This window comes from Carettochelys insculpta, chromosome 15 (assembly GCF_033958435.1).
Source record: "Carettochelys insculpta isolate YL-2023 chromosome 15, ASM3395843v1, whole genome shotgun sequence".
Lineage (NCBI taxonomy): Eukaryota > Metazoa > Chordata > Testudines > Carettochelyidae > Carettochelys > Carettochelys insculpta.
In genome coordinates this window covers 34,808,924-34,832,487 of record NC_134151.1, presented here as the reverse complement: position 1 = coordinate 34,832,487, position 23,564 = coordinate 34,808,924, and the positions used below count along the sequence as shown (strand labels likewise).

The following is a 23,564-nucleotide window of genomic DNA, read 5'->3' as shown; positions in this document are numbered from 1 at the left end:
CCTTAACCTTCCCCGCCAATAATCTTTTTGTGAAAACCACAACATCATTTATTGGTTCACATGAGGTGGGGTGCAGTTGGAGGTGCTTTCACAAAGGTCAAGTACACATCATTGCACATCACAACAGTTAAAGGCAGCAGATTCATGTGGCTCTCTGCTCTTTCATAAAGCTATTTTTCAAAGCCTCTCTGATTGCCGTTACTTCTGCATGTGCATTGGTGAATGCCCTTGTGTCTGGCTGTGCATAAGGACAGCCCAGGGCATCTGCCTCTGCAACCCAGGCTGGCATGGAATTTTCACCTTTTCATTTGCAAATGTTAGGGAGAACACAGCACACTGCAAGCATGGTGGGGATGTTGGTTTGAAAAAGGTCCAAATGGTCAAAAGCACCCGAATCTGGCTTTTAATTGGCCAAAGGCACATTCCACTACCGTTCTGCATTTGCTCAGACTGTAGTTGAAGCACTCCTGGCTGCAGTCCAGGGTACCTGTGTACAGCAGGGACCCAATGGAGCAGAGGGTAAGAGGCGTGCCCAGGATCACTACAGGCATCTCCACATCACCAATCTTGATTTTCTGGACTGGGAAGAAAGTCCCAACCTGGAGCCTTCTGTACAGACCAGAATTTTGAAAGGTGTGTGTCATGCACCTTTCCCGACAATCTCACAGAGATGTCAGTGAAAGGTCCATTGTGATACACCAATGTCTGTAACACCATGGAAAAGTACCCCTTGTGGCTTATGTACTCTGAGGCCAGGTGGTCTGGGGCCAGGATGGGGACGTCCCACTACACTTATGAAACCCAGAGGCGGCATCTCCCAGAGTCACGGTCTTCCGCAGCAGCTGGACATGGATTGCCTTGGTTACCTATATCACTGCAGTCCCCACTGTAGATCTGCCCACCCCAAACTGATTTTCCACTGATTGGTAGCTGATGAGCAATGTAAACTTCCACAGAGCAACTGCCTGCGGAAGTTCTGCATCCACTTCTGGTTGTCCTAGACCTCCATAATGATGCGGTCCTACAAGTGTGTGCTGGTTTAACGTTTCCAGAACCAGCGCACCACTGCAAGCAATGCCTCCAGGACAGTCAGCAGCTCTACATTCCAGTATTCCAGTTCTTCAGTATCACCATCTGAATCACCCACATCTGCTAGACCCTATGTGAGCTTTTTTATGCACCCCTGCTTCTCACTGGCAGGGCAAGGCAGAATCTAGCCCATGACGCTTTCATGATTTCAGTTGTAGATTTGTGCTGTGTTGGTTACATGTCTCCTTCTGTAGAAGGGAAGCTGTGTCAAACCATAGGAAAAAGCCTCCCAAAATCTAAGCAGACAAATAAATAGAGAAGAAGAAGAGAACAATTGACTCTATAAGTGCAGGATGGCAAATATAGGCTTGAGGAGGTATGGACTGCAATTTGTAACCCCTGCTTTAGCTTGCTGTAAGAAGCAATAAAGAACCCAAAGACCTTATTGAAATAATTTCAGGACTGCTGTTCTGCAGCCATCTGTTTACGCAGCTGATAAGAATCATTACAGATGGCCATGGGGACTCTAGGACACTATAAAATGACAAATCAAAGATGTTATGGCACAAACTGTCTTGCAGATAATCTGATACACAGGCAACCTTTACCAGTTTGCCTAGCAGCTTTACTGGCATTAGCTAAAGACAGCTGTTTATTAACCCTTTACGGACAACCAGTCTTCTCCCCTTCCAATGTGAGAGAATTTAAATAAATCACAACATGCATGGGTTTCTTTCTTTTTCTTTTTTATTCTGCCCAATCTATCAGTTATTTTTATGAGATTATGACTCAAATGTTATTACATAACACGGTCACATTACAATAGAACACAAATATCCAGGACAAAGTTACTTTTAAATACAATCTTGGCTAACAAGTACATTTTACAGTACAAACAAAAAAAAAACTGAGGTCAGGAAGAAAAGATAAAAATAGCCCTGTGATTCGCAGAGTCATGAGTTTAAAGCAACAAAAATCCTGCATCTTTTCCAAGGAGTATAAAACACCCCTCTTCCACATGTGAGTAATCTTGCAAAAATAAATTTTAGTTAGATGTATTAAAAAAATTGAAGCAGCAACAGATACTCCCATGCTAGTGACAGTTGGTCAACTTGTTTGGAAACCACTATGTTAGAGTTCACAACCTGGAAATTATGGGTATGACAGCCGTCTGTTCAATACACTTATTGAGATCGTATTAGGGTTCCAACCCTACATTGATTAAGTTCAGTGGAAATAAGATTAGGCCCTACACTTCATAAATGCTACTTATGTACTGAAAATACTACAAAGCAGTCTCTCTCCTAGAAGTGAAATGACTTAGCACCATTGCAAATTGACCACTGGATTCTGAATTAAAAAACCAAACCCCTATCCAGCACATCATTTCTGTATTTTCTGGCCTAATGGAACAAGTCCTTGCTTTCTACTACTTAGACACCAAATGAAAAAGATATCTAGGTGCGCACACACTTGATTTAGTAAGAAAACAATCTTTTCTACAAAAACTATAGAAATGAAAGAACAGATTCAGTTAAATAAGGAGCTGTTCTCCCACACTGATCTCACAGAGCTCCAGTGTCATTATGTTGCAAGCAAGCTGCCATTTTTTATGAGACACCTGTCAATCATTATTGCACATCTGCTGGTTTGGAAGTATTTAAAAGGAGCCTTGATTTTACAGTTCCATCTCCAAACTGCATTTATAACATGGGGACTAAAATATCAAGGATGCTGCCACCATATGTAGTATAACAGTTTGACAGAGGGGCACAGCCAGCTTCTCTGGAAGATAGGCATAGTGAAGTGGAAACCAATGGCCTCGAGGATGTACAAGGCCAGAGTGCACAATCCTTCCTTCTGGCCTTACCATCTTTGAGCTATGACATTCAAATTTGATCAAATTCTTTCCCACACAATGCACAGTTAGCTTGTAAAATCCCTGCCACCAGGAATCACTGAGACCAGGATTCAAAAAAAGGATGGGTCATTTATCTGAATAATGAGAATACATCCAGGACTATTAAAGAATAAATAAAGGGTTGAGAAAGGAATATAAACCCTTCAAATGAAGAAGGGCATAATGCTAACCTCTAGTTAAATTCAGGTGAGAAAGACTACCACTAAGGACATCTTATTACAAAATTACCTATTACAGGATCTATTCTTCTGAAGCAGAGCTGAGTGTTAGAGATAGGAGACTGCAGTAGATAGATGACTGGGCTGATCTAGTCAGCACTTCCTACATTCCCAATAAACATAGAACTCTCAGTCTAAACAAGGTCTGCTGGAGCTGCATTGCTTGTGATTGCCTTCAAAAGCTTCTATGCAAAGAACGTAAAATGGTTCAACTTCTAGTTCCCTAATACCGTCAGATAAATATGATTTAGCCACACCATTTACTACAAGGAGGTATTATTGTGATGATCATGCTTTGTAGAATGGTGCTTCTGTGTCTGTTTGTCATCCACCTCCACTCCTGTAAACGTAACCCTAAAACCTCTTAAAAATCATGAATGCTCCCTCTGGAAACCACTAGTTCAATTCACCCTTCAAAACTAGGAAGCAAAGAAAAAGATTTAGGAAGCTGAATGGTGCTCAAGTGGCTAAGCTGTTAATAATGTATGGCAATATGCTTCCAGTGACTGTAAGAAATTAAATTGTGGAGTGCTTGCAAGCCTTACATATATTGAAATCTCTACTGGAAATACAATACTATTTAAGTGTTACACCTGTAAATGTTACATATAAAACAGAAAAAGGAAAAGATAAGCACCAAAAACTGAAAGTAGGGGTCAGATTCTCTTCTACACTCTAGTTCCTAGGGACTGAATCTCCTCTTCTGAGGAGTCTCCAGCATAGGAGAGTCCCTAACTGGCACAGGGCAAGCACAGTCAGCTACGTCTTTCCAGCTCTCACCACAGGGCTCTGCTGCAAACAGCAGGAGACATGCCCAGTGGATTGGCACATTCCCATAGCCTCTGATTAGCAGACAGCACAATCGGGGAGACAGAATTCGTTCCTTTGTAGCCTCCCTGCCCTGCTGTATACTAGCCACAGCTAAGAATCAGGCCCTAAACCTGCGTGCAGCACCCCACTGTTTTTTCATTAATATTTAGAAACAACTGTAAGACATATGCTCTATAGTTGTGTTTTGTTTTCTGTTTTTTTTTAAATGACAACCAACTACCAACTAGTCATCCCCTGCTCATGGTAATGTCAAATAATCCTTCAGATTTTCTGTAGTGAGTAAAGTCAATGACGTCTAGTGACAGATACCATCAGGTGTGCAGCCTTCCTGTCCTGCCATGTAAACAGAAACAAGTAAAGCTACTGGCAATATCGGTCATTTACTTATGTTGCTGATTATGTCAAAATCAAAATGTCCTTTTCCATATGCTACAACAGCATTCTGGTAAGTTTCTCAAGAATCGTGAAAACCTAAGAGTACTGGTCAGTCCGTAAACTGCTTTGAAATGCTGACAATTAATTTAATCTGAATGCACGATCTAGTACTCTAACTACAGACTGTTGTGATGACAACACAGAGCAAAATACACAAAGCAGACCTGCTGAAATCCACAGTTCTGATGGACTGTACACATCAAAAAGCAATTCAAAAAGAGCATATGTTTCAAATAGTCATAACCAAAATGCAGGGAGATTTGAATCTGAAACAATTCAGATTTCTAAGTGTATGTGAAAAAACAGTTCACAAAGGAAAGAATTCTATGGCAGGTGCTTAGCTTAATTTAGCCACCTCTGATACAGTAACTGAGGCAACCAAGAAGTTGAGTGTGAATCATCCCCTTTGTGAAATGCTTCTAGTAGAGTATGTTTGCTTTTCAAATCTGTTGCAAAGGAGTATTCCAAATGGCCTCATCTAAGGAGGCTTTAAATCTGCAGATCAATGCTGAAAAACAGATGAGGAAATGCACCAATTTAGATAATAGTTTTGGCATTTCATATTATGGAAAAAAAACATACTTCTTGTGCACATTTGCTTATGGTTCCCTTTCTTTTGATATCCGAGAGAAATCAATTCAGCTGTAATAATCTGACCTAGTTGGATTCAGCAGACCTCTTCTTCGGAAGGTACAGAATTGCAGCTGCCATGGGAAACAGTGTCAATGCTTTGTATTTCTGACTGAAGGTGGATGGATACCTGGACTGCTATTTCTTGACCCTGCTCATTCATGGAGCCATCATCAGAGTCCCCTGTTGGTGAATTACTGCGCTTGAGCTCTGGTTTGATGGGGTAAATTGCATCTTGGGTACTAAGGGCTTGGGACTGTTTGGTTTCCTGGCCAACTTCATCAGGATCATCAACTCGCACTGCTTCAAAGATCTCCTCCATGAATGCCCTACAGTTAAGGATTAGAGGTGGGAGGGGAACGCTTCGAGCAAGTTCTTCAATGTATCGAGCAAATTCCATGGTCTTAAACTGGGTGACTTTGGCCAGCTCTAAAGTTTTCGCAGATGTGATGATAGGAATACGCTTGGCAATCTCAAAGGCTTTCTGAAGCTTCTCAGCACCTTCTGTCCTGAAGAACTCATTGATGGCCTTCTCTGTCTTGCGGAGGTGGCTGCTCATCATACACAGACGGGTTATGTTTAAAATAAGGATGATTGTAAAAGCAACCAGACACACAATCATGTAGTAGATGCTCATGTCCCCCGATGTGAAGATAACCCTCAGCGTAACTGTGTAGTAGGAGGTGTTGTTAGGATTAGTGGCTACACAGGTGTACCGCCCACGGTCACCAAAAGTTACACTGGTAATGTTAAGGACATGATCAGTGATCAACCATCTTCCACCTAAAGATCCAACAGAAACAAGTACAGTAATGAAACAGTCTGTGCCTTCAGACTAATAGTTCTTTGGGGCATGGATTCTAGTGTAGGTTGCACCTCTCTCATCCAGCAAACCTGGGACCTGACCAGTCTCAAACAAGGGAATTTGCCGGACGAGCAGCGGTCCCCTGCCTCTGGACCCCCAGCCTATTGCCCCTCCCTGTTGCAGGCTCCATTTTGCCCCACTGGCCCCCTCGCTATCTCCAGCCTGGTCATGGCCCCTGCTGGGCTGACACCACCCGGGGCCACGCTTCGGCTGCCAGTCACGGACACTGGCTCAAACCCTGACTGGTCTGCTGCTTGACGCCCAGCCCCATGGGCTCCGGCTCCAGGTATGGGCTGCTGGTGTGGCACTGGCCCTGTGGGCACTGGTGTGATGAGTACATAGCTCCCTCTCATACCAGCTCCAGCCCTGGCTGGGCTGCAAGATGTGGCACCAGCCCTGCAGGCACCAGCTTGGCCTCAGCTAGGCTGCCAAATGCGGCTCTGGCTGGGAACACAAGTCCCACCTTGCCCAGGGTCACCAGCCTCTGCTCAGCCCTTCTCTGGTCTAGTAACATATGTGGTCCTGCCAGACCATGGATGTTGGTGGACCATAGAATTCTGGTCTTGGGAGGTACAACCTATTTGTTTAGCATGTTGTACACACTGTACAGTATTGTGTTTATTTACTGTTTTTTGTAACTATATCGGTCAATTTTCTATATGGGTTGACTGAGACAAAAGTCAAGTGACCACTGAAAAAGAGCACACTAAGCCCAGGTCTTTGGGACCCAGGCTTGTAGATCTGATGTTTCCAAGCTCATCCTTGAGCATTTACATGGCACTGTAACCTGGGTTAACAACTGCTGGCCCATATCTCGCAGCTGTACTAATGTCTCCAAATTACACTGTACAGGCCTTGACTTGGATCTATGACTTGATATGCATCCCCACTGCAAAACAATAGGCCTTGGAACCAAGTCGCAGTAGGACTCATACGTGGGCTCTGATTTCCCTTACTCCCACCCCATCTCCGGCGGAGGTCCTAGCACCTGGGGCCTGGGTGCTCGCTAACCAGGGTGAAATTGAACTGCGTATGGACAAGAGTGGAGCTTGGGCTCAAATCCAAGTCAGAGGCTGGGTTTAGCATGTATTGTAGACATACTTAAGTGTTCCATCAAAGTAACACAGTAACTGAGTAACCAAATAACTTGCCGGTATTAAAACCAAGGATTTCCTTGGACACCCAGTCTTTTTCTTTAACCACTTCAAAACTGTCTCTTCTGCTCAGTGAGAAAACTCATGTAAAACAAATACATAATAAGAATGCTGGCTTCACAAGCTATTTCCTAGAAGTTTACTACATTTATGAAAACAAATGTTTCCATTGCATTCATTCTCTTCCTGTACTTTGCTTTCAATTAATTTCCAGATGGCACCTAAGGATTATTTGCACTGTACATAAACTATGTAATACCCCAAATTAATATACACAGCATTAAGGGAATATTGTCAGGAAGCTCAGTTTCATAATTTGACCTAACTTAAAACTGGTTATTTTATGAGGAATGTTCTCCAGCTCCTAAAGACAGTATTACTTTAAAAGAAAAAAAAGTTAAGAAAATGTATCTTGCTCTGTAGCAATGATTAACTAGCAAAAGCATTTCCTGAGCAGTTGAACATCCTGTTGATTTCCACAGAGTTGCTGGTATCTAACTCAGACAGTAAATGTAATCAAACCATCTCTCCTTCAGAAGGGCTGAGAAGACACGAGCTTAGTGTTTGCCAGGTGAAAAAGGTCACAACTTGAGGAAAACTATTTTTAATTCATGTCCCTAAGGTGTAAAGAGCAGGACAAATGAATAATCAGATATGCAGCTGATTCTATGGATCTTTAATTATGTATCTTTGAAGCAAAACAGCCCAGCTGTATGAGATTAGGTATCACAGCAAAAAAGAATGGGCCAGTGATTAGGGCATTGGGCTGGGATTTGGATTCAGTTCCCTGCTCCATCACAGCTTTCTTATGTGACCTTGAGCAAAACACTTTGCTGCTTTGTGCTGAAGACTATACCCTTTTTCACCTGTGTGTAAAAAAGGGTATAAACATCTCAGGAGAGTTGTGAAGATAAATATGTTAAAGATGGTGAGGTGTTCAGATACTGCTTAAGACAGTGGCAGCACTTACCTTCATCTCTTTGCGTAAGCAGTTGTGCTTTTGAATTATACCAAAGTATAAATTCATACTGGCTGAGGTTCAGTTTACATTCAATTAAAGCACTGCTCCCCTCTTTTGCTATGATATCATGATGTGCTGGAGAATTTGCCAGGAATCGGAAGAATGGATGAAGTGAAGCATTCAGAGAAATGGCTCTTGAACCAGGTGTAATTGTGTTAGAAGTTACATTTTCCAGAGCAAAAGCAGCAGGCAGACCAGTACTAACAATCAAAGTTAACAGCCAACAACTGAGCTTCATGGAAGATTACAGAAAATTGTTTTTTTTCATGTAACTTGAAATAAGGAGCAGGATGTGGAATATCAAGCTGTCTGCATTAAGCTGAGATCAGTGAGGACAGTCTTGATTTGTTGATTGATAGCTTCTTTGAAATATCTGAATCTTGGTGCACTTGCAAGGCTATCGATATGAATAGTGAAAATGGGAAATCCAACTGCCAAAAAAAAAAAAAAAAAGAGAGAGAATTAGGTTAGTTAAGAATACCAAGCTTATGTGGTTTTTAAATCCCATTTCCAGTACACAAATTTAAGACTAAAATAATGCATACTGTCGGACAAGTCATTTGGCATCAGAACTGAGCTTAGGGCACATCAAATGAATGAGGGTAAGAAGGTATTAGCATCATCAGTACTCCAGTCACTTGAGATGTATACTTGTCCTCCCATCCAAAATAAGACATCTCAGGGGCCGTTTCTACACGTGGCACTTTTTCCGGAAGATCTTCTGGAAGAGTGCTTCTACACATCAAATAGGACCTCGAAAGAGCCACCTCTTCTTCTGCAAGAGTGCATCTACACATGCAATGGCACTCTTCCAGAAGAACAGGGCAGGACACAGCATGGACAGGGTCACCCTACCAGGGAGCCCTTCTGAGGCCACCGGCCACACGGCCCCTTAAAGGGCCCCACCCAAACAGCCCCTCCCTGAAATGCTGCTGAGGCCAGCCAACTCTGTGCCCAGCCAGCTAGACCCAGGTCCCTGTCCAGCGCCAGCAGACATGGACCCCCAGCAGCCGCAGGACAGCAGGCTTGCCCTCACCCGCACACTAGCCATCCTCTCGGTCACTCTCCTCAGCCTCCTGTGGAGGCAGAGGCCCAGGCCCGTGGGTCCTGCACCACCTCTGCCGGGCCCCCTCCAACCAGTCAAAAGCATCTGGACCTACGCCACCAGCGCAGACTGGTGGGACAGGGTTGTCATGGGGGAGTGGGACAATGACTGCTGGCTGCAGAACCTGCGGATGAAGAAAGAGACCTTCCACGAGATCTGCAGCTGGCTCGCCCCCATGCTATGACGCCAGGATACCTGGATGAGGCTGGCCCTTTCCCCGGAGAAGCGCATAGCCATCATCATCTGGAAATTGGCCACCCCGGACAGCTACTGATCCATCGGGGAGCTGTTTGGGGTGGGCACATCCACCATCGGGGCTGTCATCTTCCAGGTAAGCCCTGCCCCAGATCCTGCCCCACTGGTGGGAGGGAGCCGGCGGGCTCAGGGGACCCTAGATGCCTATTGGGAGGGAGCAGGGCTGGGAGGCAGGGCGGGCAGGCCTAGCCCAGAAGGGTCCCTCAGCCGGGGGGCCCAGTGGGGAGAAAGAGAGGGTGAAAGAGGAGGGGGCAGGGACCCCCCTGCGTATGCCCACGAGTGTGCCCATTCCCCTGCAGGTTGTGAGGGCCATCAACCATGTGCTGGTGCAGTGGCTGGTGAGCATCAGGGACCTGGATGCAGTCATTGAGGGCTAAGCCGCACTCAGGTTGCCCCAGTGCTTTGGGGCGACCGACGGGACGCATATCCCCATCAGGGTCCCGGATCACAGTGGCAGCCGACACGCCAACTGCAAGGGGTACCACTCCATTGTGCTCCAAGCTGTGGTGGACGCCCATGGGAAGTTCACGGACATTTATGTCGGCTGGCCAGGCAGGGCACATGATGTGCGGATCCTGCGGAATTCCACCCTGTTCCGCAGGATGGAGGCTGGGACATTCGTGCCCCAGTGAGAGAGCGCCATTGGGACATCATGATGCCTCTTTGCCTTGTGGACAACCTGGCCTACTCACTCCAGCCCTGGTTGATGCTCCCATACACCGGCCACCCCACATCCTCCCAGGAGCTGTTTAATGCCCAGCTCACACGGGCCCAGTATCCCGTCAAGTGTGCTTTCGGCCATCTGAAGGCGCGGTTCAGGTGTCTCCTCATGCACCTCGATGTGGGGCTGGAGAACGGTCTGCAGGTTGTGGCCTCCTGCTGCGTGCTCCACAACCTCATCGAGGCACGTGAGGGGACCCTGCCCCAGGGCTGGATGGCGGAGCTGGCCCCCCCACTACCAGCAGCCCGCTGTGGCCCCCGACCTGCGGCTTGAGCAAGACGGGCTCTGGATCCAGGAGGCGCTTTGGGAGGTATTCAGCCGAGGGGACTATTAATCCCTGCACCCCTCCCCACAGGCACCCTCTACACACACCCCAAACCCCCCAACCTCCCCACCAGTAATCAGGGACATGGGGTGCTGAATGCTACCATATATTTAACTCTGAACCATTACCAACGTGAAAAATGTAAACAGTAAATAGTGAATAATAAAAATAACAACCAAAACCTGATAAGGAGTGAACTATATACATGGGGTAAAGGGGGCAGGGGCACCTACACCTGAATGGGGACTGGGGCAGGAATGTTGGGGGGGCCCTAATCAAGGGACGGGGTGGAAGGCTGTGAGCCCTGGCGCCCATGGGCTCCCCTCCAACCCTGGGTACGCTGTCCCCTGCAGGACGCTGATGGGGCCGGAAGCAATGGCAGGTAGGGCCAGTCAGCATCCTGTCAAGCCTCAGCAGAGGGGCTGGAGGCAGGGTGGGTTGTGGCTCGTGGCTCGGGCGACCCTCCACAGGGCCCACCGTGGCCACAATCCATGCTGCGAGGTTCCTCAGCACAGCACTGGGCAGGCCCGGGGGCAACAGGGCGGCCAGGGCCTCAGGGTCACGGTCTGCGGGCACAGGAGCAGCTGAGGGGCCAGCAGGGGGGAATGCAGGGGGGCAGCAGGGAGGGACTCGGAAGGGCTTCGGGTGGACTGTGGAGGGGCAGCTGGGGGGGCTGGTGGCTGGACTGCTAGGGCCCCACACACTGTGAGGAGCATCCCCACCACCTCCCTCCAAGTGTCCCGCCTCCACTGGAGCTCGGCCTCATTGAGAGCCAGCTGTCTTTTGGCGAGGGCATTCTGCTGGTGGAGGGCCGCCATGTAGGCTGTGACCTCTTCCTCGTGGTGGTTGCGTTGGATCCAGTTCACTGGTGGCCGCCGTGCAGCAGGGGCTGGTGCGGGCCCAGCTGGTGGGCTGCTGGGTCCTCCAGCCTGGATGGAGCTGGCGGGCCCCGGACTCCTCGTCCAGCTGCCCCGGCCCTCAGGTGGTACTGCTGTTAAGAGAGAAAGGGTGGGGGTAGAGGGGGAAGTCAGTACCACATCTGGGACCTGGGTGGCATGGCCCCAGTTTCCCCAGCTGGTTACCCCCTCCAGGGACCCATGGGATGGGCATGTACCAGGAGAGGCCGCTGTGCGGGCTTGCATGCACTCACCACGGCGGCCACTGGGGCATGATGCCAGAGCCGGGGTGCTATCCACAGTGGCCCACCCTAGTAACGGGCTTATGGGTTGCCGGGGGGCTCAGCCATGGGGGGTTCTGGATGCAGCTCTGCTGCCCAGAGGGGGCCTCAGCATGCTCAGGGGGGACTCCATGGGAGAGGGGGCCGGGTGCTGCTCGCAGGCATGGCTGTGCCCTGGGCCCTGACCAGGGACAGGCTTTAACGCTTCGGGGCCTGGGGCTGGGGCCCAAGTGCCCCCCTCACTGTGCTTTTCCACTGTGCGCACTTACCCGAGGTGGCCTCGTATATGTCAGGTGATGCCCAACTGGAGGGAACCTGGCTGTTGGTGGTGGAGGGCACTGCAATGACGAGGGACCCGTCTGTGGACTCCCCATCAGATGGGACGTCCACGGTGGCAGGTCCCTAGTCCCCCTCCTCCAGTGCAGCAGGGAGCTTGGTTGCGGCTGTGTCCACGGTGACATGGGGTGGAGAGGCGTCATCTCCAGCCAGGAGGTCCCGCAGCTCCCGGTAAATGGGGCAGCTGGCAGGGGTACAGCCAGATCTGTGGGCGCTATCCCAGGCCCACATGTACCACTGCCGCAGTTCCTTCACTTTGTACCGCACTTGTTCTGGTGTCCGGGAGGAGTGGCCACGGGCAGCCAGGCCCTGGGCAAGGCGGGCGAAGGCTGGGGCGTTCCTCCAGTGCCCGCTGGTATCCCAGAGGACATGCTCATTGCGAGAGAGTCCCAGGAGGTCCTGGAGCTCTGGTTCAGTCCAGGAGGGGGCCCTTCATTTTGGAGCCCGGTCGGGGTCCTGGCTGCCCTCATCTGGGTTCCTGGGGCTCCCCTGGGCGGTGCGGAGCACCGGGCAGCTAGCCATCACTGCGGGTCAGTACTCACTGGGCACTGCGGGGCCTCGGGGGAGTGTGGCAGGCAGCTCTGCACGTGCTGCCTGTCTCACACGCTCAGTTTCCTGCTATGGGGTCTCCGGGTCTTTGCAGCTTTAAAGGATGCAAGGACCTGGGGACCATAGAGGCTCGCTGGGGGTGTCTAGAGCAGCCCTGCTCTCCAGCAGGCTGCCGCCATGGAGGACTGCTTCTTTTGGAAGAAACAGTCTGGGAACATCTACACATGCCTTCTTCCGGAAAAATCTTCTGGAAGAAGGTCCTCTTCCTGATTCTGGAAAGGAATACAGAATCCAGAAGAGGGGGCACCTTCTTCCGGAAGAAATCCGAAAGAGCGTCTTACATGTGTAGAAATTCTGCAGATCTTCTGGAAGAAGGCACCGTTCTTCCGGAAGATCTTGCCTGTGTAGAAACAGCCAAGGAGGTTAGGCATTAGGGGTCAAAAAGTACATAAGAAAAGGGCCAAAGTGGTCAACACAGTAAAAATGTGTAGGTCCCATGGGGATCAAGAAGTGCACTGGACATATGGCAGAGAAAGAAAAAGTTTTTGCAAGAAGGGAATGAAGGATGAAAATGTAATTAAAGAAAAGACTTCAAATCCTGATTTTTCAAAGGGCATCCACTCTGCCTCTTGCTCTGTATCTATAGATAACTATGGGTGCGTTTCATAGTACTTAGAAAACTAATTACTTGATTGTCAGATACAAGTCAGTAGTTAGATCACTAAGTGCTATAATATGCACCCGCAAGTATTTGTGCCTGGAAAATTGTATTTGCAGTTATTTTTAAGCATCAAATGGAAGGTAATGCTGAAATCTGTCCCTTAATGCCTTGATGTTCTTCCTCATGACAACTTTTTGTGCTGCCATATTATCATCATATTCCACAATTTTACCACAATCTGGTGCTGAAAATACTGCATAAAATGCTACTAGTACACAGCACTTACAGTATGTTTTCCATCTTCAAAGTGCTTTAAAAGCTATGAAAGCCAAATTCTCTCTGCATCTCCTACTGATGTCAGGGAATATTCTGACTAAGGACAGTACCCTTAAAATAAAGGTGCGCACAAGATAATGGATTTTAAAATAAAGGTGTGCACAAGATAATGGATGGGGTTAGAATAAGACACCACTATCAATGCTTCTGGTATATATCAGTTTTTTCCCCTACAACTGAACTCCTAGAATGAGTCAGCATGAGGAAGGTTTACACTGTATATAATTTTCATGAAAACTGATCAAGTAAACATCCCTTGGACAAATCATGCCTTCCAGACTGTCCCATGGCAATGAAAAACAATTTATGATGTGAAAAACACAACTGAAATATTCTGGTATCTTAATGAATATCTTACTTCACTCTGTTGAACATAAGACTTCACTCTTTATCCGCTGTTCTACCAATAACAAATGCCAATAGGGTTGTAATTTGTTACTAGCACAGAACAAAGGATTAAGTTATTCATTTATATGCTTTTCATAAATAATGCAGCAAGCATTTGATACATTTTTCTCATTATACTGGATATTACTATCTAATGCAGTTTATACTACTTTAACACACAGAAGTTCTCAACCATGGATCTGATGCCCCCAGGGGGCTGCAAGGAAGCTTCACAGGCTCCACCAAGCAGGACTGCATTAGACTCACTGAGATCCAGAGCAGAAAGCCAAAGACCCACCACTCAGGCCCCATACTGAAGCCTGAACACTTTAACTTTGTAGGACCCACAGGCAATTGCTCTGCTTGTTAGCCCTTAACACTGGCCCTGGCTTCAACAAACAGCTGTTGTGGTGCAGTTGGTGTGATGGAGTGGGGGATACCTGTGTGTGTGTGTGTGGCTCACAGAGGGTGTGGGGCTCCTGCTGAGGGTAACCCTGACAACCAGGTAACACCTTTGTACTGCAGACAAAGGAGGAGGTGGAGCCTGAGGGGTTTGAATTGGAACTGGGAGTTGGAAGCAGTTAGTCTGGGCTGAGGGAGAGAGAGACAAAGGAGGGGGCAAGGCCCCAGCTCTGGGGGCCCCTCGGGGCCTCCTCTCCTCAACATGGATTGGACTGGCTCTGTCTGCCTGCTGTACTGACTCCTCTGTACGATGCTGTGTCCTGTCAGCTAATAAACCCGCTGTTTTCCTGCTGAGTGAGAGACTCTCCTGCCTGCGGACGGGGTGCAGAGCTTGGGGGACCCCAGAACTCCATCACAGTTGGGCAGTGGAGTTTTCATGGCACGTTGGGAAGGGGTTCAGAAGGAAAAAGGCTGAGAACCCCTGCCGAGAACATACCACAGAGTAATAGTATCGCTGCACAAAAGCTTACTCTACAAAGGAATGCATCTGTTTTTAGCTATTTGGTTTCTTTATAGCATACATTAATCAATCACATCCAGGAATTATGAAGTTCATTTACCACATACTATGCAGGCTAAGATTTGGATTTTTTTTTTTGTTATTAAAGATGGTTTTGCCCAAGCACAAGCCAGATCTCTAAATGACCAGATAACATTGTTCCCCATTATTGATTGCTGCTGTTGTCACAAAAAATCAGGTAATTAGAAAAGAAGTATTGCCGTTTGACAGTCCTTCAGCGTTCAGTTGACTGGCATGTCTAACCCTGAGGTTGAATTAGAGTAAGCCCCAACAGCTGTTTCTTTGTAAACCCACTGAATTGCAACCAACTCATCCCTCCTCACCATTCTTTTTTCGGAATGCCTCACATCTTGTTTTTACCTCTAGGATGAGGCCAGCAGCTCTGGAAGGAACTAAATTAGTGCCACACTGGTGAGCAGAAGCCATTTCCCAAAGGCAAGCTGACAAGAAGGACAGCTTCCTAGTTAGTTGCCTTCCACCAGTGACATCTTTGGGAAAGCACTTATGCAAAGAAATTAGTGGTGATCCCATTCTGCTGGTGCTCACGGGAGCTGTCCCAGACACATTAAAATTTTATTTTTGTACTTTTACAGTTAAAAAGGAATTTTAAGTTTGCTGTTGGACAACAAACATCTCTAGTTTATGAATTTGCACCTTCATTCCTCAGATTTATTTTGATATAATTAACTCCCTCCATGGCATGAACTCAGCAATCTTCTTTTAAGTACCAACTTTCCCACAGAAATTTACCAGTTAGTGAGATATTCGTGAGACATTACTCAGCCTTGAAGGCATGTGTCTCACATCTCATCTATGAGCTATTAACACCTTAGATACCTTGTCCATCTCCGTCTTCATTTCCCCACACTCCCATTCTTGTTCCTGATGCTTTTCAATCATCTCTCCTTGCTCTCCTGTTACATGTCTTGCCTTCAAGCTTCTCTCACTACCCTTATCCATGGCACACATAGCTGCCCACATTTGCAAGGTCCTGCTCCTTTGAATCCTCTTTTTCAGCTATTCCTGTTGCTCTTCAGTCCCTAATCAATAACCCACAAATTTCCCTTGCCGTGATCCTGAGTTTGTCTGGTGTTATTTTGCTGGTAAGCTTTGTAGGGTAACCCACATGACCTATTTATTTGTATCATGTAACGTTACAACTCTACTACTTTCATAATTATATAAATAAATAACACTGTCACCACTAGAGTTAAAAATCTTGTTTCTTTTTGGTCTATATGTCAGGTGAGAAAACACATTCTGAGCTGAAATTTGGCCTGTAAACACCCTGTGTTAGTACTGAACTACAGCTTTTAAAAGTTTGAGGTTACACAACAATAATGCTAGAAGTGTAGGAGTTTAAGATCTTTTTGTGCTTATATAACTGGAAAACTACTTTGATTTAAAATAATATTTAAGCAAGTAATTCGTCCATAATATAAACTAATTACTCTATGTACAGTTTAAAAATTAAAAAGATGAACATGTAAAAAACAAAAGAATCAGAGGAATATTTTCCAAACAGACGTAATCAAGAGACATGAAGTCTGTTCCAATTTAAATAAAATGCTGTGTGTAAATGAAATGACAAAGAGCAAGAAGATTCAGAGTTTATACTGACACACAATCCTTCACTCATGTTGTTTTGATGGGGTACAAACAGAGCAACCCTATGATTTAAGATCCAAGTGTTAACTTGCACAATATATTTCATCTCTTTTTCTCTTTCATGTCACAATTTCTATGTTATTGCAACATAGGAGTCACATCCTATAAATTTTGGCTCGTGAATAGAATACTCACATGAGTAATTCTTATCATGAGAGCAAAGTTTTACATTACCAACAGTTGTTTTGTTACATAAGGTGCGATTAAATATAAGTTGTTAAAATCTAGTCCGTTAAAAAACCTTAAATATAGTTTCAGGCACTACACAGTCTTTAAAGTGCTACATGACTTCTTTTTTGTTTTGACAGACTACAGACTAACAGGGCTATCTCTTTGACAATACAGGGGAAGCAGTGAAATTAACTATGAAGTGCTGTCAAATGTCCAATTGGGGAGAAATGACCTTTTCTTTCTGTACAGAAAGTTACTGTAACCTTAGGAGTGGCTTATAAAAATTATAACAGCTGCAGATTAAAGTGCACCACAGGTGAATGTTTTTGGAAACTATGAGCAAAATCTGGACATCTATTGCTGATTGCTATTTTAAAAGACTGGAAGATTTGTTTTCTGTACGAGTATAATTCAGAAATAGTCAAACCCTACATATGGTATGACCTCCTTCCTCAGAAATAGTAACGAGGGATTTGGTCTTGCACTAACTTTCACATGTTAATCATTACACGCTATAGGCCAGAATCTGTCACTAATGCCAATGAGAATTTTGACATTTGACTTCAATGGGGACAGGACAGGACAGGACCTTGTGAGCAACCCACTGACTTTGATGGGATTACTCAGTATATGAAGATAATCATGTGCTCCATAAACTTTTATGACTGAAGCCCAGACAGAAAAATAAATGATAACAAAGAAACAAACAAAAGGTGGTGTACTATGGATCATGAATATTACAAAATATTTCCTTTAAGTTTTCAGTGGATATTTTTTATGTGATTATGGAATCATGTGATGTACTGTATACAAATAGCAATTTAACACCATGTGTGTTCTTTTTGAGCTGCTATTTCAATGTTTAGTTAGAAAAGTGACTCAGTGCTTGACTATAAAACAGGACATACGCAGCATGAGCAGTTGTGTGATTAATGTTTCACCAATGAATGACTATTAGTTATATTGTTAAATGTCATTTTAATATACAATGCCTGCCATCAGATACATAAATATAGACCTACTTGACTTCAGTGGGAGCTGCAAAGCTGTAAGAGAGGCAATTTCGGTTATGATAGGTGCAAAAGGATCATGTTTCAATTACCACATGCCAATCAAGTTCTATATTTCCTCAGTTCTAAGTGTTTCAGGTCCTAATCCTACAGCTGCATGTGCAGGTGGACACTCTTATGCCTGACAGATCAAAGCCTAAAATGACAATCTTCTTGCAACATTAAAACACATTTCTGCAATCTGTACAATATGTTTAGTTAGCAGATTCTGGACATATCGTCACTCCAGAGTTAATTCCTCTTAAGTTATTTTAGCTCGATTAAGAGCAGACACACTGTGAAATAGCACTGGTTCTGCACAGAGGGGTTGTGTCAGTAGCTGATGACTAACTTGAGCTTTAGTCTAAGCCACTCAAGACGAAAGCACCACCACACTTGGATTAACGGTTTTATATGGCTGGGATTTGAGTTAAGGGCAACAAATGGGTTATAATCCAAGTTAACTCTGCAGTGAACATAAATCCTTATTTTCCTTATCAAAATCAAACACAAAGTAGTTTATTATATTGATTCTCCGTAATCTCCTGCCTTATGGTGTCTTAAGAGTCCATGGAGATAATTCCAATCTCCAACAGTTTTCCTGTGATTTTTTTTTCCAGTTTGGGTTATTAAATTTAAATTATTGGATTTTTCAGGTTTTTTGAACTCCATTTCTAAACTGACATTCGGAACCTAAATCAATCATTTCAGCACTGGGAATATCAAGAAATATTTTTCCACAGAAGAGTGAGAATTATCTTCAGTAATTGCATATGTTCACACCTATACAAGCAACACATCTGTATATTGTATAAAGCATCAGCAGTGATGGGTAATTGAATTTTACTATTAAGTTCATCAAGGTCTGACTTCTCAATTGTTTGTCACATTTCCCTTTTTGCAAGCCCATTGTAGTTAAGCAGACAGTGATCTTTCATTGTCAACTGACATGAAATGATTTGCTAAATCCATATTATTAACCATCACATTTATGCAAAACAGCAGCTAGAACTGATAAAACGGTCAAAAAGAGGATAAAATGTGAAAAGTGAAATCATCATGAATTCTTCGAGGCAGTATTAAACCCAAGGCAACAGAACACATGCACAGTTTTAAGCGGAATTATTTATGTGTGAACTTAAAATTAAGCTCAACCTCTTTAACCTTCATTGAGCCATAGTTAACAATAGCTGTGGAGGGACAAATATTCATTATGTGTACACTTATATGAGTAAAATCTCTGGCTATCATCCTGTGAAATTCATGTGTTTAGCTTTAACTGCCAGAGAGACTACTCTTAGTACCTTAAGCTACAAAATGCATAGGTTGTTGTTTTAAGAATGGGGCTGGAGAGAGAACACCTTACATAGCTCTACATCATTGGGTGTAACATCATTTCATATACCTAGATAAACTGGAATAAAAAAAAAAACACTTCTCAAACCTTAGACTAGGGGTGGGCAGTAAATGGTCCTTGTGTTAGACCCAGTTCACCAGGGTTAGCTGCTGGCAGGCTGCCAGATGCTTTATTTATCTGCACATATGCAGGTACAACTGTTATCAGCTCCCACTGACTGCAGATCACATAACAAAATTTCAAAAACTGACAACTGAGTCTAAAGCACCATACCCGCATAAATGTATGACATTTGCTTAATTCTATTCATGTGATTAGCCTTACTGGAAGCAGTGTGACTTCTCACACTAATATGTTAAACGCAGGCATCAATATGCAGTTTCAAGTCTAAAATCCTGATCAGGGGCCCACTGATTCCAATGTGCTTTAAATTAGACCCACAGTGACAAAAGCCTTATTCAGAAAGAAACACAAATACGTTTCTAAATTTATCGCAATACAGGGAAACACTGAAGTCCAGGCTTAATTTCAAGCATGTATTTGGATGGTTTCCTGAATCAAAGATTAAGGTGTCAGTTGAAAATGCTGATTCATGTGGGTTGACCCTTATACCCCCACGGAACTCTACTGATGGATACGAGGCTCTGCATGATGACAAGGGACTGTGTGCACAGATATGTTTACAGAATTGAGGCATAAGATTTAATCATAATATTTCTCCTTTTGCAATTTATAAGAGAATGCTAGAGATTTTATGTTGTCCTGGTGCCCATGTCACTGATCACAACCAGAGGTAGAGTGTAAAATAAAGATATATTTCATGAATTTTTTAAAGTTATTATAAATGTGGTAGCGACTATAAATGTCTCTATATTAAAAGCTCATCAATAGCTCAAAACACATTTTAAAATGTAATAAAAATACAAACAAAACCCAAACAAATACTCAAGACCAAAATCTCATGGCTAGGAGACCTCAAAGTGCCAAGAGGACCATCATAAAACCCATCAGGGATGGGCTATTGATAGCTCAGTGACACAACTACGCCTCACCAGGCTGAAGCACCTGGTGTCCCGACAGCTCACCACCAAGGAGTCTTGCAATACAGCTGCGGGGAGGGGGCGGGGGGGCTGTGATCACCATTTTAGAGCCACTCCCCGCATTACACCCACCATAGGATTTCTCTCAGTTAACTCCTGCCTGTCCCGAGAAAGTCGCAAACCGTGGGTGGGGACCCCAAAATGGATCACGACCCCCTTTTATCGAGGTCGCCACAGCTGGTGTTAAGCGGGGCTGGGGTTCTTGCCAAATCCAAATCTCGAGCCCCTGAGCGGTGGGGCTCAGGCTACAGACCTGTGATGAAGCTCTTGGGGTTTGGTCCCCCCTGCCTGGGGCAGTGAGACTCGGATGAGCTCAGGTCTCCGCCTCCCTCGGCGCCCTGTAATGACTGCGTTGTCAGACCTCTGACAGCCCCTGCCCCAGGTAGCACTGCGACCCCTCCCCTCGTGCGGCAGCGTCACTCCACACCCGTGTCAGCCAGTGACGTCATGGGAGGTCGCCCCGCGGCTGAAGGACGTCAGACCGCGGCAGCCCCCGGCTGGAGCACCTCCCCTGACATCACAGCCACATCCTCACGGCGGCTGTGTGACGTCATGGCGCGGCAACATACCCGAGGTGGAAGCGGGTTCGGCCGGAGCCCCGGGGCGCTCCCCACCGCTGCGGCTTTCCGAAACTAACGGACCTTTCCTACTGCTACCGCCTCTGGCCGCGGCCAACCCGGAAATGCCTCTGAGGCAGGGCCAGGCGGCTTCCGGGTCAGCGAGCCCTTCCGGGGGTAGCGGGAGGGTTCCTGTTTGCACCCTAGTCTCTATGGTTCTGGTCCTTTGGACTGGAGGGCGTGGGGGTGGGGGGACCGGTCACTGACAGACACCGGGGCGGCCGGGGCGGGGCCAGACCCGCAGGTGAGGGTCGGGGTGCGAGGGGAGATCCAGGGGGCAGGAGGGGTGTGAGGGGATATGGGGGAGGGGCCGAGGGGAGATCCTGGGGGGCGGGAAGTGCGAGGGTAGATGGGGGAGGGGCCGAGGGGAGATCCTGGGGGCAGGGAGTGCGAGAGGAGATGGGAAAGGGGCCGATGGGAGATCCGGGGGACGGGGAGTGCAAGAGGAGATGGGCGAGGGGCTGACGGGAGATCCTGCGGGCAGGGGTGCCAGGGGGAGATCCTGGGGGGGCGGTGGGGGGATGGGTGCTTGGGATGTTCCTGAGGGCAACTGGTGGGGGTGCTAGGAATGAGTGTGGATGGGGGGACACGGGGAAGGGGGTGATCTTGTGGAGACAAGGGGTTGGGTGCTAGGGGAGACCCTGGAGCAGTGGGTCAGGACAGAAATCCCAGGGAGATCTGGAGGAGGTGATGTGCTGGGAGTGGGTGAGGGAGCCCCTGGATGGCAGGTAGCCAAGTTTGAGAAGATAATTAACAGTGAATATGATCTCTCAGACTAGTCCATGTTCTAATCACTTTGGGATCAAGCTCCTTCACCTGGGCAGGACAGATGACAGCGAGCGTAAACATTGAGCTTTGGAAGGGACTTCGAGCCCTGTGGCACTTGTCAAGTGTTTTACAAACTCTGTGTGTTGGAGAACTTATGACTGCTTGGCGTGTGTGTGGAAATGTCATTTCAAGAGATGGCTTATAGGTCCTTATCTAGCCATTAGATTTGTATGGCAGTCTGTGACTTGAAAGGCCAGTTATCAGTTATGAACATGCTGCAACCTACTCAGCTGTTGCCCAAGTTCTAATAATGCCATTCTTTCATATTTGGCAAATACTTTTCAAAAGCAGGCTACAAAGCTGTCTGCGTTAGTGAGACCAGCCATAGACTGAATTATCTGCACCCCTTTTGTATTTGCAGGACCGCACTGGGAGGTATTACTCAGTTCCTTTCTTATTGGGAGGGTACAGCTATTAGATAGTGTGACCTGTTGTATTTGGAAGTTTAAAGTCTCATCATACTGTTCCCTGTCAGTCATGCATTGTTCAGACAGACAGAAAGTGTTCTTCCTTTCCCAGACCTAAAGAAGAGCTTGATGTAGCTTAAAAGCGTGTCCTGTCCACTGCAGGTTGAACCATTCTAGTCTGGCACCCTCAGGATCTGACCTGTACCAAACCAGAGAATTTGCCAGCCGACAGGAGGTCAGTATTGTCTAGGAACATTACCAACACTTCCACTGCTTGTTGGGCTCTTAGAAGACATTTAGGGAATTAAATAACAGCACGGAACCCTGAGAGCTAGGACTCGTGGCTGTAAACAAACTTTTTGGGACCATGGGGAACTTGGCCATACCCATGATGAGTGGACATTCAGCTAACTAAAATCATGCCAGACCATGGATATTGCTGGATCAGACAGTGCCAAACTGAAGAGTTTAACGTATATCAGAAGCTGGTCCAATAAAAGATATTACTCACCCACCTTCTTTCTCAAAAATTCATCAACAAGGCAAGTGATAAGATCTGTATGTGGAGAGGAAGGGAATAACAATTTTTTCTTACTTAGCTGTTCAGGAGAGTGTTGAGGTGTTTTAAGGGAAAGTCAAAAATATCCCAGGGAGTTGTTATTCTTGGAATCCCTTTATTTTCTAGGAGATGTTCTAGTGATGTCTGAAAAAAGTGGCAGTGGAAATCTGAAAGCAGGTGCCTCCCAGAAGGATGAGAGTGGACAGAGTGTGGTGGAAGCTGGATCCATTGAGAACAGTGGTAGGGATGAGGGTGAACCTGAACCTGTGCCTCTGACTCGGAAGAGACCTGAAGCCAAATCCTCAAATGAGCCTATTGCTGCAGAAGAGCCAGTGGATCAAGCCGTAAAAGTATGTTTCTGTACTGACTCTTTGAACGTGCAGAGTACTGGTATATTAGAAAGGTATGAGATGGGGGAGGAGAAATGACCTCTGAACCAGTGTTCGCTGAAAGCCCAGGGCTTGGGCGGCTGCCCAGGAGGGATTCCGGAACTGCCTGCTGATTAGCAGAACCCCACAGGAACCCAGAGTAGACAGCATGTATTTCTATTGGTGGTACACATCTGCACATGCCTCAATGCACATAACAACATTTATTCTGTCCGTGGATGGAAAGAATTAGAGGGAAGACGGGACCACAGGTCTGACAGTGTAGCAATTGCTATGTTCATTTATTCTGGCCTTGTTATAGGAAACAATTATCAGAGGGGCAGCCGTGTTAGTGTGTATCCACAAAAGCAATGAAAAGCCCTATGGCGCCTTATAGACCAACAGATTTATTGGAGCATAAGTTTTTGTGGGCAAGGACCCACTTTGTCGGATGCATTGATGAACATAAAGTGAATCCTTGCACACGAAAGCTTACGCTCCA

General features: G+C 46.2%; 2 protein-coding genes across 8 annotated transcripts in view; one reads left to right on the top strand and one right to left on the bottom strand.

Annotated features, from left to right (window-relative positions):
• Positions 1–1,764: 1,764 nt before the first annotated feature.
• On the bottom strand, positions 1,765–20,959 carry MFAP3 (microfibril associated protein 3). Of its 2 annotated transcripts, none has more exons than XM_075009288.1 (3): positions 20,853–20,959; positions 8,054–8,535; positions 1,765–5,847 (listed from the first exon to the last, which is right to left on the bottom strand). In XM_075009288.1, exons 2-3 carry the CDS (start codon positions 8,340–8,342, stop codon positions 5,102–5,104), a joined length of 1,035 nt encoding a protein of 344 aa, XP_074865389.1. In that variant the 5' UTR covers positions 8,343–8,535; positions 20,853–20,959; the 3' UTR covers positions 1,765–5,101. The 2 variants fall into 2 exon arrangements, with proteins under 2 accessions (XP_074865389.1, XP_074865391.1); XM_075009290.1 differs by lacking the exon at positions 20,853–20,959 and adding an exon at positions 20,537–20,676.
• A 167-nt stretch (positions 20,960–21,126) lies between these two features.
• Positions 21,127–23,564, top strand: part of FAM114A2 (family with sequence similarity 114 member A2) — a 28,622-nt gene continuing 26,184 nt past the window's right edge. For 4 of the 6 annotated variants that reach the window (XM_075009286.1, XM_075009285.1, XM_075009282.1 and 1 more), the window contains exons 1-2: positions 22,244–22,370; positions 22,821–23,044. In XM_075009286.1, coding sequence (XP_074865387.1) covers positions 22,835–23,044 — 210 coding nt within the window. In that variant the 5' untranslated portion in view covers positions 22,244–22,370; positions 22,821–22,834. Of the gene's footprint in view, positions 21,145–22,243; positions 22,371–22,437; positions 22,678–22,820; positions 23,045–23,564 lie in introns of those variants that run through there. The other 2 variants (XM_075009284.1, XM_075009283.1) reach the window with 2 other exon arrangements.

Excerpts from the sequence above, each read along its gene's own strand:
- MFAP3 (XM_075009288.1), bottom strand. The coding sequence starts at position 8,342 with ATGAAGCTCAGTTGTTGGCTGTTAACTTTGATTGTTAGTACTGGTCTG. Across the intron at positions 5,848-8,053 it reads GCTTACGCAAAGAGATGAAG|GTGGAAGATGGTTGATCACT; the intron begins GTAAGTGCTGCC and ends TTGGATCTTTAG.